Consider the following 17500-nt stretch of genomic DNA (forward strand, 5'->3'; position numbering starts at 1 on the left):
TACCCTCTTTTCAGGTATCGGTGTGCTGCTCGGAGTCAGAACACACCTGACAGTTCAGCAGGCAACTTAGGGTTCCGATGCGCGGCCATTCAGTTGCCAGATTACATCAAAGAATAATATATATTGTTGAAATAACATTTTTAGGCTTATTGCTTTTAGTATTGTGATTCTCCATTAGTGCCTGGAATTAAATAGTTGATATATATATATATATATATATATATATATATATTTCAGCTTTTTTATTCAGTTTAGATTGAAGATCTTATCTCTGTTTCTATTGCTATAATTGTTCAATATATGAACACAAAGAATGCAATATATAAAATATTTTTGTTAACAGTGTCACATAACATAAACTCATCTGAACTTAGAGGAAATGAAAAATATGCTGCACTAGGAGTAAGGTTGTTTATTTATTTTCCTTGGCTTTCTGTTTTCTTCTGTTATTTAGATTTCTCTCTTTTTCTTTCTTTCCTTTTCTCCTTTTTCTTTGCTTCTTTTGTTATCTCATCTTCCTCTTCATTTCTTCTGCTTCTTTTTTATCTTCATTTTGTTCCTCCTCCTCCTCCATCGTCTATCCTCTATCCCCCTCCCCCTCCCCTCCCTCTCCCCCTCCCCCTCCCCCTCCCCCTCCCCCTCCATCCTCCTCCTCCTCCACCTCCTCCTCCTCCTCCTCCTCCTCCTCCTCCTCCTCCTCCCTCCTCCTCCCCTCCTCCCCCCCTCCTCCTCCTCCTTCCCTCCTCCTCCTCTCCTCCTCCCCTCCTCCTCCTCTCCTCCTCCTCCTCCTCCTCCTCCTCCTCCTCCTCCTCCTCCTCCTCCTCCTCCTCCTCCTCCTCCTCTCCTTCCCCCTCCTCCTCCTCCCCCTTCCCCTCCTCCCCCTTCCCCTCCTCCCCCTTCCCCTCCTCCCCCTTCCCCTCCTCCCCCTTCCCCTCCTCCTCCTCCTCCTCCTCCTCCTCCTCCTCCTCCTCTCCTTCCCCCTCCGCCTCCTCCCCCTTCCCCTCCTCCCCCTTCCCCTCCTCCCCCTTCCCCTCCTCCCCCTCCTCCTCCTTCCTCTCCTTCCCCCTCCTCCTCCTCCCCCTTCCCCTCCTCCCCCTTCCCCTCCTCCCCCTTCCTCTCCTTCCCCTTCCCCTCCTCCCCCTTCCCCTCCTCCCCCTCCTCCTCCTCCTCCTCCTCCTTCCTCTCCTTCCCCCTCCCCCTCCTCCCCCTTCCCCTCCTCCCCCTTCCCCTCCTCCCCCTTCCCCTCCTCCCCCTTCCCCTCCTCCCCCTCCTCCTCCTCCTCCTCCTCCTCCTCCTCCTCTCCTTCCCCCTCCTCCTCCTCCCCCTTCCCCTCCTCCCCCTTCCCCTCCTCCCCCTCCTCCTCCTCCTTTCTCCCTCCTCCTCCTCTCCTCTCTTGCGGACGGCCTCCCCCTGCCCCCTCCCCTCTTCACTAAGCCTTGTGACACAGCCAGCACAGAGCCTCTTCTTGTGCCTTTTATTCCTCTTCCTATTCCTTCTTTTATTGATCATTTTTTCCTTCAAATGTGTTTTATCATGATAATAATGCAATGCAACCAATTGTAAAGACTTTGTCATTTGTCACAAACTTAATCTGTTTTATGTAGCTGTTTCAGAAGAATTTCTTAACCAAAGATGTGAACATAAATTATGTATGGATATATCATTTTAAGGAAAGTTATGGATTTTTCTAAATGGGCTTGAAGTTTTGTTTTAATTTGTTTTTATTTTCAATACTTTAGTGTTGGAAATTCAAATATAAGTTCCCTGTCCATTGGGGTTTTGTCTATTGATTTTATTGAAACATGGATGGCATCAGAAACACTGAGTCACCAAGGAGTCAATTTAATAAATATATGTGACCTAACCTATTTACCCCTATTCCTTGAATAAATTAAAAAAGAAGAAAGGTAATAATAAAGGTCTTTAATATTACCATTCTTAACATTATAATGTTATTAATAATGAAAATAATATTAATGTTAATTGCAACAGTTACAGTAATAAAAATTAAAACCTTTTCCCGAAAATTCAAAAAAAAGGGTAAGCAAGGGATAACTAGTTGTTGACTCATTGGTTAATAAAACAAAACCACAGTGGACAGTGCATGTACTATGCACCAATAAATTCATGTAAGATATGTATTTATCATGCAGAGTCTAGTCAATAATACAATCTCTTTGACATAGTGTAGCAAATCTTTTAATTGATTCTGAGAAAATGGTTTAGAAATAGAATTCAATTAGAACATTCTGCATTTGGAACTGTTGGGCATTGAAATATTTGTATATGTTCTCAAATCTGGTGATAGGATTATAATGATTTCTAAAATATGATAGAAATTATAGACTTTAAACATAGGATTAAGATTTTTTTTGAATGGCTGGTTATGCATTGGTGACATACCAAATGATTGCCTTGCAGTCATATTGTACTGGAATTAGCAAAAAAAGATTTTATAACATGAAACAAAATGTAATGGGTTAATAGAAGAAACTGTTTTTAACACAATGATGTCAAGAGTACATTTGTTCATGCACCGTTGACTTTGGTGTGTGTGTGTGTGTGTGCTTGTGCTTGTGTTTGTGTTTGTGTTTGTGTTTGTGTGTGTTTGTGTACATATACACACACACACTCACACTCAAACAACACTCATACTTACACTCACACAATACTAACACTTATACACACTCACACACACACATCAGCAGTTGACATGAAACAATGTCATGTGAGTAAAAGAAAATGGTGTAAGAGAAAGTAAGCTTGAATTAATGAAACCCATAATTTTCCTTATTTATGCACCCAATATTATTGTATATTTATTTACTGATGATTTCAGCTTCTCCATGATTTTCAGTAGTGAGCTTTCTTATATCCTTCCACTTTAATAGACATTGATGTTTATTGGTTTATATAAAGTTTATGTGTACGATTACTGTACATTCACATTAATGTTTTTAGAAAGATTTTTTTTTTTTTTTAAGACATTTTCCAAGGCAGAAAAAGGCTTGAACAAGAATGAAAATTACACAAGATATGTAATTTATATTTCAGTATTAGATGTTGAGAATCACATGATTCTGATGAAAATGTAATATCAAAGAAGATACTCCATGGCTGTGAGTGAGGCATCAGCTGGCGTTAAAATCGGGGCAGAAAGAAACTGGCTCCCCAGCTCCATCACTCCTCAGGGTTCTTTACAGGGCTATCTCCTGTGCCCTCTTCGTTACGGGAGCATCTTCGACTTTGTTATCTTAAGTGCAAATGAGATTAGTTTTGGTATTTTATGGTACTCTAATCAAACTAGATACTTATAAAGAATAGGTTAGGACAATTCTTTTAATTGTTTACAAAAGAACAGTAAATGGTTATATAATAGAGAAAATATATACATACATAAGTACATGCACACATATATATATATATATATATATATATATATATATATATATATATATATATATATATATATATATATATATATATATATATTATATATTTGTATATATATATATATATTTGTATATATATATATATATATATATATATATATATATATTTGTATATATATATATATATATATATATATATATATATATATATATATATATATATATATATATATATATGACTGCCGCGATGGTCCAGTGGTTAAAGCACTGGACTCCGACCCTAATGGTCCCGAGTTCAATTCCCCATCGTGGCAGTCATAAAAATGCCTGCACTATGACTGCTCGCTCAAGATTGATCTCACGGCAAGAAAATGACATATCACCTTGATAAATCAAACAGGTGTCGTAGGGGAAATTGCCTCCGTGGCACAAGTGTTGGCATGCATGATTAAGAAGGGCATCCAATCAGGTAAGGGAGAGACTGCCAAATAACCTCTCAAATAATGAATTGAGTACTGAGTAATGATTTTTCCTTTCTTTCTTAACAGCCATTCATTCCACTGCAGGACATAGGCCTCTCTCAATTCACAATTGAGAGGTTATATGGCAGTATAACCTCAATCGCAGTTCAGCACGCTAACATGTGAGCCATGATGGCAATTTCCCCTACGACACCTGCGTTTGACTTCTCAAGGTGATAAGTCATTTTCTCAAGCCCGAGCCAGCAGTCAGAGCCCAGGCATTTTTTATATATATATACAATCCTAGATTAAAGTTTAAAAAATTGATGCTGTCATGTGATAAGACAGAGCTCTCTTTTAGCTATTGTATTTTGTAGATTTTATAAGTGGGATTTTATACTGCTCAAAAATGCAGTTCAAATAAAGAGTTTTCCATTCTTATTGATTCTTAGTGAGCATTTATTATTTTGTGCTTTAGCACTTGCAAGTAAGATATTATGAGTATAAATGCAAAACATCTAGGCATGAACAATACAGTTTATGTAGCCATATATTATGCAATGTGCAGTTTCTCTTGGTTATTTGAAATATGTCCTAATCTCTCTCTCTCTCTCTCTCTCTCTCTCTCTCTCTCTCTCTCTCTCTCTCTCTCTCTCTCTCTCTCTCTCTCTCTCTCTCTCTCTCTCTCTCTCCCCCCCTCTCCCTCCCCTCTCTCTCCCTTTCTACCCCTCTCTCCCCCTCTCTCCCCCTCTCTCCCTCCCTCCCTCCCTCCCTCCCTCCCTCCCTCCCTCCCTCCCTCCCTCTTCTTCCCTCTTCCTCCCTCTTCCTCCCTCTTCCCCCCTCTTCCTCCCTCTCCCTCCCTCTCCCCCCATCTCCCCCCATCTCCCTCCCTCTCCCCCTATCTCCCTCCCTCTCCCCCTATCTCCCTCCCTCTCCCCCTATCTCCCTCCCTCTCCCCCCATCTCCCTCCCTCTCCCCCCATCTCCCTCCCTCTCCCCCCATCTCCCTCCCTCTCCCCCCATCTCCCTCCCTCTCCCCCCATCTCCCTCCCTCTCCCCCCATCTCCCTCCCTCTCCCCCCATCTCCCTCCCTCTCCCCCCATCTCCCTCCCTCTCCCCCCATCTCCCTCCTTTCCCCCCATCTCCCTCCCTCTCCCTCTCTTCCTCCCTCTCCCTCTCTTCCTCCCTCTCCCTCTCTTCCTCCCTCTCCCTCTCTCCCTGCCTCCCTCTCTCCCTCCCTCTCTCTCCCTCTCCCTCTCCCCCTCCCCCTCTCTCCCTCCCTCCCTCTCCCCCTCTATCCCTCCCTCTCCCCCTCTCTCCCTCCCTCTCTCTCCCTCTCCCCCTCTCTCCCTCCCTCTCCCCCTCTCTCCCTCCCTCTCCCCCTCTCTCCCCCCCTCTCCCCCTCTCTCCCTCCCTCTCTCCCTCTCTCCCTCCCTCTCCCCCTCTCTCCCTCCCTCTCCCCCTCTCTCCCTCCCTCTCCCCCTCTCTCCCTCCCTCTCCCCCTCTCTCCCTCCCTCTCCCCCTCTCTCCCTCCCTCTCCCCCTCTCTCCCTCCCTCTCCTTCCCTCTCTCCCTCCCTCTCCCTCTCTCTCTCTCCCTCCCTCTCTCCCTCCCTCTCTCCCTCCCTCTCCCTCTCTCCCTCTCTCCTCTCTCTGCTTCCCTCTCTCTTGCTTTCCCTCTCTCTTGCTTTCCCTCTCCCTCTCTCTCCCTCTCCCTCTCCCTCTCCCTCTCCTCTCTCTCTCTCTCTCTCTCTCTCTCTCTCTCTCTCTCTCTCTCTCTCTCTCTCTCTCTCTCTCCCTCTCCCTCTCCCTCTCCCTCTCCCTCTCCCTCTCCCTCTCCCTCTCCCTCTCCCTCTCCCTCTCCCTCTCTCCCTCTCTCCCTCTCTCCCTCTCTCCTCCTTAGTAAATTGATATATCACAACATCGATACATACTGGGTTTTATCCAAAGTGGCTATTAACCCTTCCAACCGTAGGTAACACAACCTGTGTCCAAACAAGACAGATAGACTCTCTACACATCAAAAGATCACGCACAGATATAGGGGCACGGCAGACATACATGATTTGGAACAAATTACCAAATAATATCAGAATTATCATCCCCCCCGCCCCCCAAATCCTTTGCCCGTTGTTGTCGTGGGGGGGGGGGGGGGGGTAGGAGACGAAGACTGAGACCCAGTGATGGGGAACTCCTCAACCTTGGGACTCAGCCATCGACTCAACTAATTTTGCATGGTCTTTTTTCCCACTCATACTTTTCGTTTCAGTTTCTTCACCAATCCCTTCTACTATCCACCTCCCAAGGTGTGAGAGCCGTGCTGAAAGGATGAAAGGCTGACTTTGTCAGTCCTGAACGGCCTGAGGGAACCATGGGCACGGTATTCCCCTGCCATACCTGGCCTTTACCACTCAAGGGGACCCTCAGGGGTGGACTATTTTTTCCCAAACATACTCCAGGCTTATCATGGCCAATAGTGAAGACGTAACCCCACTCTTAGGGGCAATGAGGCTTGCCCCTTTATCAAATAGCCCCAAATAGTAATCAACCCCAACCCCCAGGAGACATTTCTACTCTCCCAACATGTTCAACTTCAACACCTTTACTCCTACAACCTTCTTCATCAACTACCCCATCTCCCCTTATTACTACCTTACAACCTTATTGCCCACCTCCCCATAACACTACCCCCCTCAACACTACTCCCTCCTCCACACGTCCCCGCACTTCTACCCCCACCTCTACAAGAATCCTAAATACTCTATTTAGCCCAGCCAAATGGGACCGATTTTCGTGATCCCTCCCACAGCTCCCTACTCTAAAAACACCCTCCTCTTCCAACACTGCCTCCAAAAACAAGTAGGCAAAGTCTCTTTCCGTAGCCGACCCGACCACTCCCGTCTCGTCACAGTAACTCTCCAGTAATGTCGCTCACTCTGCCAAGCTATAGCATTAACAAAACTAACTGATCTATGTGGTAATCCCATCCCTACAGAACCTCATCCAACCCTCAATACTTGCACCGGAACTGTCTCTATCTCCCCAACAGATTGCCCAATCTATGACAAAGAATGGTCAGATTGTGGAGAGGACTTACTCGCCTGTCTCACAGACTATGATGCAACATATGTACAATGCTACTCCATTCCTCCCAGAGGAAATCGTAAGAAATCCATTAACATTGCCAAAATTACTTTCCGTAGACATGACCTTTCCTTTAATGTTTACATAGGTGGGGAATCCCTACCTGTCCGACCATATCAACCTCCTCCTCGTCAGTGCCAATATTATTGGCGTTTAGGACACCCAGCCAAACACTGTCATTCCACAGCCAGATGCCTGCTATGTGCCCAACCTGGCCATACTCGATCAAACTGCTCTGCACAATCACGCACATGTGCAAACTGTGGCGGCCCTCATAATGTATTTTATAGAGGCTGCCCCACCTACAAATTTGAGTCTGAGGTAGCAACTCTCAGATTCAGACTTGGACTCACTCTACGTGATGCCAGACAGGAGGCACGTCGACGAGATTTTTCTCTTACCCCCTACTCCAGTAATGTCGCTCACTCTGCCACTCCCCCTACCTCCCAAGCTCCTACACCCTCTCCTAAACCTAACCCCCTTCCATCTAACTTCCCCTCTTCTACCTCCTACCTTCCCCAGTCAAATTATTTTGCCATCCTAAATCCAGACACTCCAATCTCTACTACAGCCCCAAATTATTTTGCCATCCTAAATCCAGACACTCCAATCTTTACTACAGCCCCAACAACCCCTCTCCCTCCCCGCACTACCCGCAGCAGACAGAATAAACGTTCCACCCCCTCTTCTCCTACCCCACAATCACCTCCACCCTCCTTTGCCCCTATTCTTCAGACACTAGACTTCTCTCCCCCCCCCCCCCCCTCACACGAAAACCTTTATCTCACAAAACTCCCCAACCAACTCCATTGCAGAAACTCTTGAAGATATTCAGAACTACATAATCGAGTCCCAAACTGATACTCATCCACCTTCAAATTCTACAACTCCCGCTCCCTCCACACTCAAAGTGACTGCCGGTATCCATCCTCCTCCTACTCATATTCTCCTTACACCCAATCCTCCTACCCCATCCCAACAAAACCCATTCCCCCCGACTCCACACCTACCTATATTAACCCTCCCACCATCCCATTTATCCCTTCCACTCCCTCCTGGATACACACGTGAATCCCTCCTGTCACAAGTACCCTATTCCCTAGACCCTCTACCTCCCGACACCCCTAGTTATACAACACCACCTCTCCAACCTTATTCTTTATCCCACCCTCTAGCACCTTCCCCTTCAAATTCTCCAACACGTACTACAATCGTTATCACTAAATCAACGAAAGTATAACTTCTTCATTGGAACATTCGCGGTTTCCGCTCTCACAGACTTGACCTCCGTCATATCCTCTCCTCTTATAACCCATCCATTATATGCCTTCAAGAAACTTGTCTTACTCATTCTCCAATACCAATCCCCAATTACCATTTTGTTTCTTCCCCACACTCCCTTTATGTCTCGTCCATACTTATCAACCAGAAAACACCTTAGGTCATACCTCCCTTTCAAACCACTGTCCCTTGTACAGTTATTCGTATCTTTCTTCGCCGCTGGATTTCACAGTGATTTCAGTCTACTTCTCCCCTTCCCACCCCATTAACTTTGTTGCTTTTGAAAACCTGATTTCCCAACTTCAATCACCTTTCTTCAGAGTAGGTGATTTTAACTGCCGCCACACTCTTTGGGGGGATTCTATCACCAACACCCGTGGCCGAGATCTAGAGCGCTTCCTCTCCACAGCTGATCTTATCCCACCCTCTAGCACCTCTAGCACTAAATCAAATACAGATCGCCCCACACACTTTGATACACGCACGCAGTCTTTTTCATGCATTGACCTCTCTCTGTGCTCCCTTTCTCTTCATTTAGATTTCCACTGGTCAGTTCTAGACCACTTTCCCTATAGTGACCTCTTTCCAGTTCTCCTTTCTCCAACTTCATATGTACCACTTCCTAACTCCCCACGCTGGTGCTTTGATAGAGCCAACTGGCGTACTTTCACTTCACTCTCTGCTGTTCATACCCCTCCATCCTCCCTCTCATCCGTATCAGAAATGATAAAATTTTTCATAATTACAGTCCTAAGAGCTGCCCATACAGCTATCCCTCGAACCTCAAGATCCTATACTTCCAAATGTGTTCCATGGTGGAATTCTGATTGCACTAAAGTACTCCGTGTGAAACGTGCAGCCTGGAACAGTTACCGCTACAAACAAGGTACCCCAAATCAACTATCAGCTCTTATCTCCTTTAAAAGAGCATCTGCCTGTGTTCGTCGTACAATCCGGAATAGTAAAACAAATAACTGGCGAAATTATGTTTCCTCAATTACATCCTCTACATCTATCTCAAATGTTTGGCGCCGGATCCATAAACTATCAGGCAGACACCCCCCCCCCCCCCATCCAGCCCCCGTCCTCCATATTCGAGATACCCTCATCTCTGATCCTCCCGAAGTCGCTAATGAACTGGGTGATTATTTCAGCCAGGTCAGTAGTGGCTCTCACCTTTCTCACATTTCTCTTCTATTAAAACCATCAGGGAACGTACCCCCATTATCTTCACCCTATCCTCTGCTGAGTCCTATAATGCTCCCTTTTCTTCCTCTGAACTCAGTGCTGCCCTAAAATCGTGCCACAACACTCATGAGAGCCCTGACGGTATTCACTACCGTATGCTCCGACAACTCCCATCTTCCCCCTTATCTTTCCTATTAACAATTTACAACCACATATGGACATCAGGATAAGAGAAGCTCTTATCCTCCCCTTCCTGAAACCCAATAAATCGGGTACCCTACCTAAAGACTATCATCGCCCCATCGCACTAACTAGCTGCTTATGCAAACTACTAGAGCGAATGGTTAACTTCCGCTTAATGTGGTATCTTGAATCCCACAATCTTATCTCTCGTTCCCAGTTTGGTTTTCGCCGTGCCCGAAGCACAGCTGACCCCCTTGCTCATTTTGAGATATATATTACATCCGCATTTGCACGCCATGAATCCGTACTAGCTATGTTTTTTGACCTAGAAAAAACATATGATACGACATGGAGGTACCATATTCTCCAACAATTGTCCTCTCTAGGCATACGGGGAAACATGGGTGTCTTCATAAAGTCTTTCCTCTCCCAACGCACTTTCCAGGTCAAAATTGCCTCTGCCACATCATCTTTCTTTCCTCAAATTGAAGGTGTCCCACAAGGCAGTGTGCTTAGTACCACCTTATTCCTTCTTGCTGTAAATGACATTGCCTCAGTTCTACCACCAGGAGCCCGGTCATCACTATATGTTGATGATTTAACCATCTATGCCTCTGGCACATCCATACCAAATCTCTACCAATTTCTTCAATCTGCAATATCATCAGTATCTTCCTGGGCCACAAACCATAGCTTCCACTTTTCTATCTCCAAATCTTTCTCCATCCTTTTCTCTCGCACACGTGTAGGTCCTCTACCTTTACTCTTCTTATATGACACTCCACTCCAACACCGTTCCTCTGGTAAATTCCTAGGCGTCATTTTTGACTCCAAACTATCCTGGCGAGACCATATTATTTACATCAAAGAAAAAGCTCTCCGCCGTCTCCGAATTTTACAAACCCTATCCCATTTATCCTGGGGCTCAGATCGAAAAACTCTCCTTCATCTTCATGTCACCTTGATCCTCTCCACTCTTGATTATGGATGCCATATCTACTCCTCTGCCTCAACTTCTCTCCTTGCCCATCTTGATACAATCCATCACTGTGGTCTTCGCTTAGCCCTAGGTGCCTTCCGCTCCTTTCCAGTTGAGAGCCTGTACACTGAATCAGGCATACCATCTCTCTCTCGACGCCGTGCCCTTCTCTCTCTCCGATGTTATGCTCGATTCCACCAACTTCCCCTCACTAAACTAACTATCCCACGATCCCTACATCCTACCTTTGCTTCTTCTCCACGTTTACCTACTCCTTTCTTCACTTGCATAGATACCCTCCTCTCCCATTCCCCTTTTCCCCATCTCCGACCCCTCCCATTCTCTGTCCATTCAGTCCCTCCATGGCTTATACCTTGCCCCCATATTTGCTCCTCTGTCTTCTCTGACACACCAAAATCAAATATTCCTCCTACTGTCCTTCTCACCCATTTCCTTGACCATGCCTCCACTCATTCCTCCAGTATTCACGTCTACACTGTCGGCCCCAAAACCACCTCCGATGCTGGTTTTGCAGTAATCTTCCCAACTCGTACTTTCAAATACCCCCTCCCTCCTGAATCCAGTGTCCTTACTACAGAACTGTATGCACTCCTTTTTGCCTTAAAACACATATACTCACTCCCCTCTTCCTCTTTTACAATTTTTACTGACTCCCGTAACTCATTAACTGTCATAAAGTCAATACACACGACCAACCCACTTGTTTGTAAGATCCAGAACTGGTTGTTCTACTTGTCCACACGTCATAAAACAATCAAATTTTGCTGGGTGCCCAGCCATGTTGGAATCCCCGGCAATGAACAGGCAGATACTCTAGCACGCTACGCTGCTATGTCCACATCAAACCAACCACGTTTCTCACATATCCCAGCCATGGATTATTACCCACACTTTAAGACCTTCTTGTATAATCGATGGCAATTTTTTTGGTCAAGTCTTCACACTAATAAATTACATACTGTAAAACTGTCAATCTCCTCCTGGTCAGCTCCATTCCATCGGAACAGACGTTGGGAGACGGCTCTCGCCCGCTTACGCATTGGCCACACCCGTCTAACACACTACTATCTGATGTCACAATCCGATCCACCCCTTTGTTCCCTACGTAATGTTCCTCTTTCAGTCCCACACATTCTATTGTCATGCCCACGTTTTGAAGCAGCCCGTACCTCTACTTTCCCCCACCTATCCTCCCTACATAGACATCCAAACCTATCAGACATCCTTACAGAATCTCACACTTTCTGCTTTGACAACCTGTTTTCCTTCCTCAAACGCATATATATCCTTCACCCCTTTACATTACCTCACCCGACCCTAACCCATTCACTCACCAATTCATTAAGCCAACTTTAACAACTAATCATTAACCCAACTACCCTTCACTAACATTAACATGACCTTAGATGTCTAGCACATTTATTTTGCTTTTAACCATTTACCATTACCCATTACTCCTGTCTTCCCTAGAAGCCCCAATAGTGTGCATGTACTTGCTTCTCTCCAAAGCTGCTTTTGACATAAACATTGTTATCCCTGAACAACTTTTGATAATTTTTTCATTTGTTTTGAATGTTGTGACAACATACCAATTCAAGAAAAATTCAAGGAAACAGGAAAACTCATAATTCAGAAAAAAATAAGAGAATATATTTCAATACATCCAATAATGTGAGGGATAAAATACACTACACTGGAAAATTTCACAGGTTAAAGCATTCTGTACAATATCATACACTATTCACATAGATATAAAGTGCATTAACTTACAAAGAATAAATAGTTTGGTCCCTTAATATATTCCATAGTTGGAATTATTTACATCTCTATGTGATGATATGAAGGGTGGCTCCTCTGTTATCTCAGTTACTAGGATAGAAAGTGTAAATTAAAAGTTGACTAATAACAGAACTCATGATTTCAAAAGATGGTCATAGACAGTTTCTGTGATTATTTTTTTCATATACTTTGAAGTGTCCTCCAAAAGCACATAAAATATAATTCTTTATTCACGTAGAAACTTCTTCGTGCCTTTTCTTTTTATGAAGTTATTGATGAAGGTGAACAGTAAGGTCATTAGTAGCCACAATATACAGTCCTTGAAAAGGGATAGTGAAGCTAATTAGTTTAGAAGAACTATATAAGTATATATTTATAAATAAATATTCAGTAGTTTTTAATTTTTAAGTGTTAACAGTTAACCATTTTCTATGACGGATGAAAAATATATTTCATAGAATATAAGTACATTCACACTTAATTATAATTATATAAAAACTTTTCAGTGTTACATCTGCCATGTGGGCAGATGCAGCTGGTTCACACATAAATTGAGAAATTAACATAACACACTTACAAAAAAAATTATCTTTATACACTTTCATAAATATGACATCTAAACACACACTGATACTAAAAACATATCAGAAGGAAAAAGTAAAAAACACGGACAGTGTGAAGACCTAATCCACTTTGGAATAGCCCAAGGTAAAAGATAATTAAGATTACAGCTGAAAAGCGGGGAGCACAAAGAACAAGCCATAAAAATACTTAATGCAATTTAACTGACTAGTAAATGACTTCTCAGGAGATGTGAACAGTAAATGGACTTGTTTCTCTTAATCAACGGTCTCACAAGAAAACTAGTGTCTATAGAAGTTAAGTATATGATATTTTATTTCAGTTACTTAGGAAAACCTGGGAGGAAAGAATGTTTGTGTTTGTGTGTGTGTGTGTGTGTGTGTGTGTGTGTGTGTGTGTGTGTGTGTGTGTGTGTGTGTGTGTGTGTGTGTGTGTGTGTGTGTGTGTGTGTGTGTGTGTGTGTGTGTGTGTGTGTGCGTGTGTGTGTGTGTGTGCGTGTGTGTGTGTGAGAGAGAGAATTTGCATGTGAATTTGTGTAGAATGTATGTATGATTTGCTAGGAATAATCATGTCTCTGAATATAAAAATAACATATAAACACGTAGTTTTTTCTATTGTCCATGTCTCCTGTATATTTTATCAAGGCAAAAGAAGACAGTATACTCTGTTAAAAGAAATTAGTTCATAAAAGTACATTATGAATATTATTGTGCAGGTATATATGCACATTACCATTGTATTAACACAGTCGCCTTTAACTTTTACAAAACTAAAATCTAACACATTATGATATCGCTTTTATACAATTATACAAGGTTACATACAAATCTGCAGTGATCAACATAGATTTTAAATATATATTTTCTGAAGCAATAAACAGCTGATCCTCCACTACATATATGAAGAATATTTATAGTTTCTTAGCAAAAGTATCTTCCGATTCTGAATTTCCTGAACCACAATCTGGGTTTGACGAGTAGCCACATCATAGCACTGGCAAAGTGAATCAGTTTCTCGTATTATGTTCAGTGCACACATTGTCACGTAATATGCAAGAAACTCTTTCTTAACTTTCCTTTCGAAGTTCATAACCGAGTCCTGCCCCGGCCTCAAGCAAAGCCAGTTTTCTTTTTTCTCTTTGATCTTGATGCAAGCTCTCGGAACTCTCCTCGCCCAGGGGGTCGTCAGTGGCTGGCCTCCCTCCCTCAGGGGGTCGTGGGCGAGTTGATGTCCTTGGGCAGGGGTGGCAGGGGGCGCAGGCTGCCCGTGTCGCTGGCGACGCTACCCTGACGGCTGCGCGGGAAGGGCGCCTCCTCGTCGCTGGTGAGGCGGTTGAACTTCCGGATAAGTTCTCGCGCCGCCTGGGTTCCAGCGGCCGGCGCGCTCGACTCGCTCACGAAGCTCACGTCTGTGGGCGGCTCGCTGATGCTTGCGGTGCTGCTGGTGCTGCTGATGCTGGGGCACACGGGCGAGTGTGCGGAGCCGCTGCTAACGCCGGAGCTCGTGGGGGCGTGGCTGAAGTCGCTACTGACGCTCGGCGACGAGGGGGGGTTCTCGGCGTCGGGAGGTGTCGGGGAGCTCGCCGCGCTCGGCAGCGGGCTGTCGGAGTCGCTGGCGGCGGCGCGGCGGCGCTTCTTGGTCTTGTCGACGCGGGCGTAGAGCGCCATGATCTCTGGGGGCACGTCCCCGCCCTGGGCGCCGCTCGACAGGTTTTGCAAAATGTCCGGCACCGTGTCTTCGCCCTCGCCGGCGCCGCCCTCCGTCCTGGGCGGCGGAGGCTTGGGCTTGAGCGTCTCGTAGCCGTGGTGCCGTGGCCCCGCTTCGCGCACCGTCTCGTAGCCATGGTCCGCCGCGCCCTTGAGCGTCTCGTAGCCGGGCTCCTTGCTCTTGACCGTCTCGTAGTCGTGGTCCTTCTCCCTGACCGTCTCGTAGCCCGAGTCCTTGCCCTTGGCGTCCTTCAGGGACTCGTAGCCCACGCTGTCCTTGTCGTCCAGCACGCTGCCGGCCTCGCTGTCCAGGTCGGACGCGAAGCTTTTCTTGCGCAGCGTCTCGTAGCTGTGCTCGGAGCGGGTGCGCACGCGCTCGTACGGCGGCTCCTGGCCGGGGATCTGCGCATAGTTGGGGTCGTCGTCGAGCTCGGAGGCGGTGACGGCGGTGCCGTGGCTGCCGGCGAGGCTGTGCTGGTCGGGCGGCCGCAATGGCAGGTTGGCCAGCAGGTTCTGTTGGAAGAGCGCACCCCTAGGTGGAGGCGCGCCCGGGCCGCCCGCGGGGCCCAGGCAGCTGGGCATGGTCCCGGCGACGCTGCTGGCGCTGATGGTGTTGGAGACGTCGTGGTGGCGCGGACCGACCATGGCGCCGTAGAGCGTGGCGTCCTTGGTGGGCGAGGAGCGCACCAGCGAGCGCAGCGACCCGGGGCCGGAGATGAGGTGGCGCCGCGCCAGGAGGACGCCCACGACCAGCATGGCCGCCGTCAGAAGGCCCGCCATAATGGCTAAGGCAACCACCAGGCCCTGCGTACCCTGCGGCTCAGCTGCGCCCGCAGCGTCCTGGTCAAATGTTAGCGCACGCCCGCTGCCTCGCCGCACGCCCGCCGCTGTCGCCGGCGCCTCCACGGGGATGCACGTGACGTTGATGAACTTCCAGCTCCCGCTGTCCATGCACGTGGACACGGTGTCGCCCGTGTCTGCAGGGAGAGAAGGGGGGGGGGGGAGGGTTAAGGTCGTTTGCGACGCTAAATATCTCGGCCGTCGCCTTCATTCATGACACTGCATATGCCAGTCCTGGTGAAAAGCACACACAGGATGAAGAGAAATGCGTGAGGCTGAACAAACCACTGACCTCTATGCAGCCTGTAGCCGTCGGCGCAGGAGTACACGGCGATGCCGTTCCAGTGCGTAGAGCCGTTGAGGAGGGTGTAGCGGGCGTTGGCGAAGACCGGCGGCGGCCCGCACGTCACGGCTGGAGGGCAGAGGGCGCGTCAGAAGGCACGAGGAAGAGGTGCAGAGGGGAGGAAGGCGAGGTACGGAAGCAAAAATAAATAGAAGGGGAAAGCTCAGAAAAGTGCAAAAGAAAGGAGATATAAGGGGATGATGAGGAAAAGGGAAATAGGAGGGGGAGATGAGGGAAAGGCAAGTCAGAGATGGAAGAAAAGCAGAAGACGGACATGAATGGGAAAGAATGTGCAAGCCCTAAACATGTTGTGAAGAACATTCTGCTTCTACACAAAATATACAGTAATATAATACATGAAAACTAAACAGGAGACGCCATCACATACGATTGAACTACATTGAAAAATTACTGGAAATTTACAAACTCAGTGTGGTAACAAAACGAGATTAGTCATTAACAGCTAGATGGTGAAGGGAAACAAAAAATAAAGAATAAATAATGACTCCAAAACATCGCTAAAGACACGAAAATAAACTCAAAGTAGCCGCAGGAGAGCGGGGCCCGCGAGAGCAGGTCCAGGACCGACCTTGGCAGGAGGGCGGTTCGAGCGTCCATTTGCCCGAGTGGTCGCAGGTGCGCGTGCTGTTGCCTTGCAGCACGTAGCCGGGGTTGCAGCTGTACGTGGCCACCGTGCCGTAGCCGTACACGCCACGGAAGTTGGCCACCTCGATGAAGCCGTGGCTGATGTGGCCCGGAGGGGGGCACTGGGACTCTGGCGGAGAGGGAGAGGCTGATGATGGCGTTTGGGTCAAAGGGTTTGAGGCGAGGAACAAGCTCCAGAATATCAATGTAGTTTACTCCTAAACGTCAACGCTTTTCCCATTCCCATAGTCCCCACCTTCCCTTCCTCCCCTTCCCTCCTCCCAACAAAGAACTCACCCTTGCACCTGGGCGCCTGGCCCTCCCACTTGCCCTTGGAGGAGCAGGTGAGGACGGGGTCGCCCTCCAGCCGGAAGCCGGCGCGGCAGGTGTACACGGCCTTGGTTTCGCCTTCACGCTCCACCTCGCCCTCGACAGGCACTTCCGGCTCGCCGCAGGGGATGCGCTCTGCGGGGGAGAGTGCATCAGACGGCGGATAAATGAGAGAAATAAAACAAGCAATAAATAATTAGCATTTGAGCGAATTCTACATTTTGTAGACACTGATCAATACAGTATAACAGCAACACACAAGTGAAAAAAGAACCGGCGTCAGCAAATGAAACACAAAGGGATAAACTACATATCAAGAATATTATCACACGTGGTGTCTCAACTCCAGACAGCGCTGGACACGCAGTTCCATGAGCCAGCGGAGCCGCACGACCTTTCGCCCCGACTCACCCCTGAAGGCGAAGACCTCGACCTCGCACAGTCCGAAGTACTCCTGCTCCTCCCGGTCGTCGCGGATGTACACGAACTGGCCGGGGTGACCCAGGCCGTCGTTGCACTGGAAGATGGCCTTGTGCGTCTGGAACACACCCTGAGGGGCAAGAGGGAAATAATGATGGTGATATTAATATTAATAATAATAATAATAATAATAATAATATAAACTATGA

General features: G+C 46.9%; 2 protein-coding genes across 6 annotated transcripts in view; one reads left to right on the forward strand and one right to left on the reverse strand.

Moving 5' to 3' along the window:
• The window catches only part of LOC125035192 (formylglycine-generating enzyme-like), a 7392-nt gene extending 6990 nt beyond the window's left edge, over positions 1 to 402 (forward strand). For both annotated transcript variants that reach the window (XM_047627423.1, XM_047627425.1), the window contains exon 7: positions 15 to 402. In XM_047627423.1, the coding sequence (XP_047483379.1) occupies positions 15 to 117 (103 nt within the window). In that variant the 3' untranslated portion in view covers positions 118 to 402. The remainder of the gene's footprint in view (positions 1 to 14) is intronic.
• An 11872-nt stretch (positions 403 to 12274) lies between these two features.
• LOC125035150 overlaps positions 12275 to 17500 on the reverse strand; it is a 30691-nt gene continuing 25465 nt past the window's right edge. For all 4 annotated transcript variants that reach the window (XM_047627352.1, XM_047627353.1, XM_047627351.1 and 1 more), the window contains exons 5-9: positions 17283 to 17421; positions 16839 to 17006; positions 16486 to 16671; positions 15846 to 15965; positions 12275 to 15690 (exon numbers count right to left, since the gene is read on the reverse strand). In XM_047627352.1, coding sequence (XP_047483308.1) covers positions 14213 to 15690; positions 15846 to 15965; positions 16486 to 16671; positions 16839 to 17006; positions 17283 to 17421 — 2091 coding nt within the window. In that variant the 3' untranslated portion in view covers positions 12275 to 14212. The remainder of the gene's footprint in view (positions 15691 to 15845; positions 15966 to 16485; positions 16672 to 16838; positions 17007 to 17282; positions 17422 to 17500) is intronic.

The sequence above is a fragment of the Penaeus chinensis genome, chromosome 19 (genome assembly GCF_019202785.1).
Source record: "Penaeus chinensis breed Huanghai No. 1 chromosome 19, ASM1920278v2, whole genome shotgun sequence".
NCBI lineage: Eukaryota > Metazoa > Arthropoda > Malacostraca > Decapoda > Penaeidae > Penaeus > Penaeus chinensis.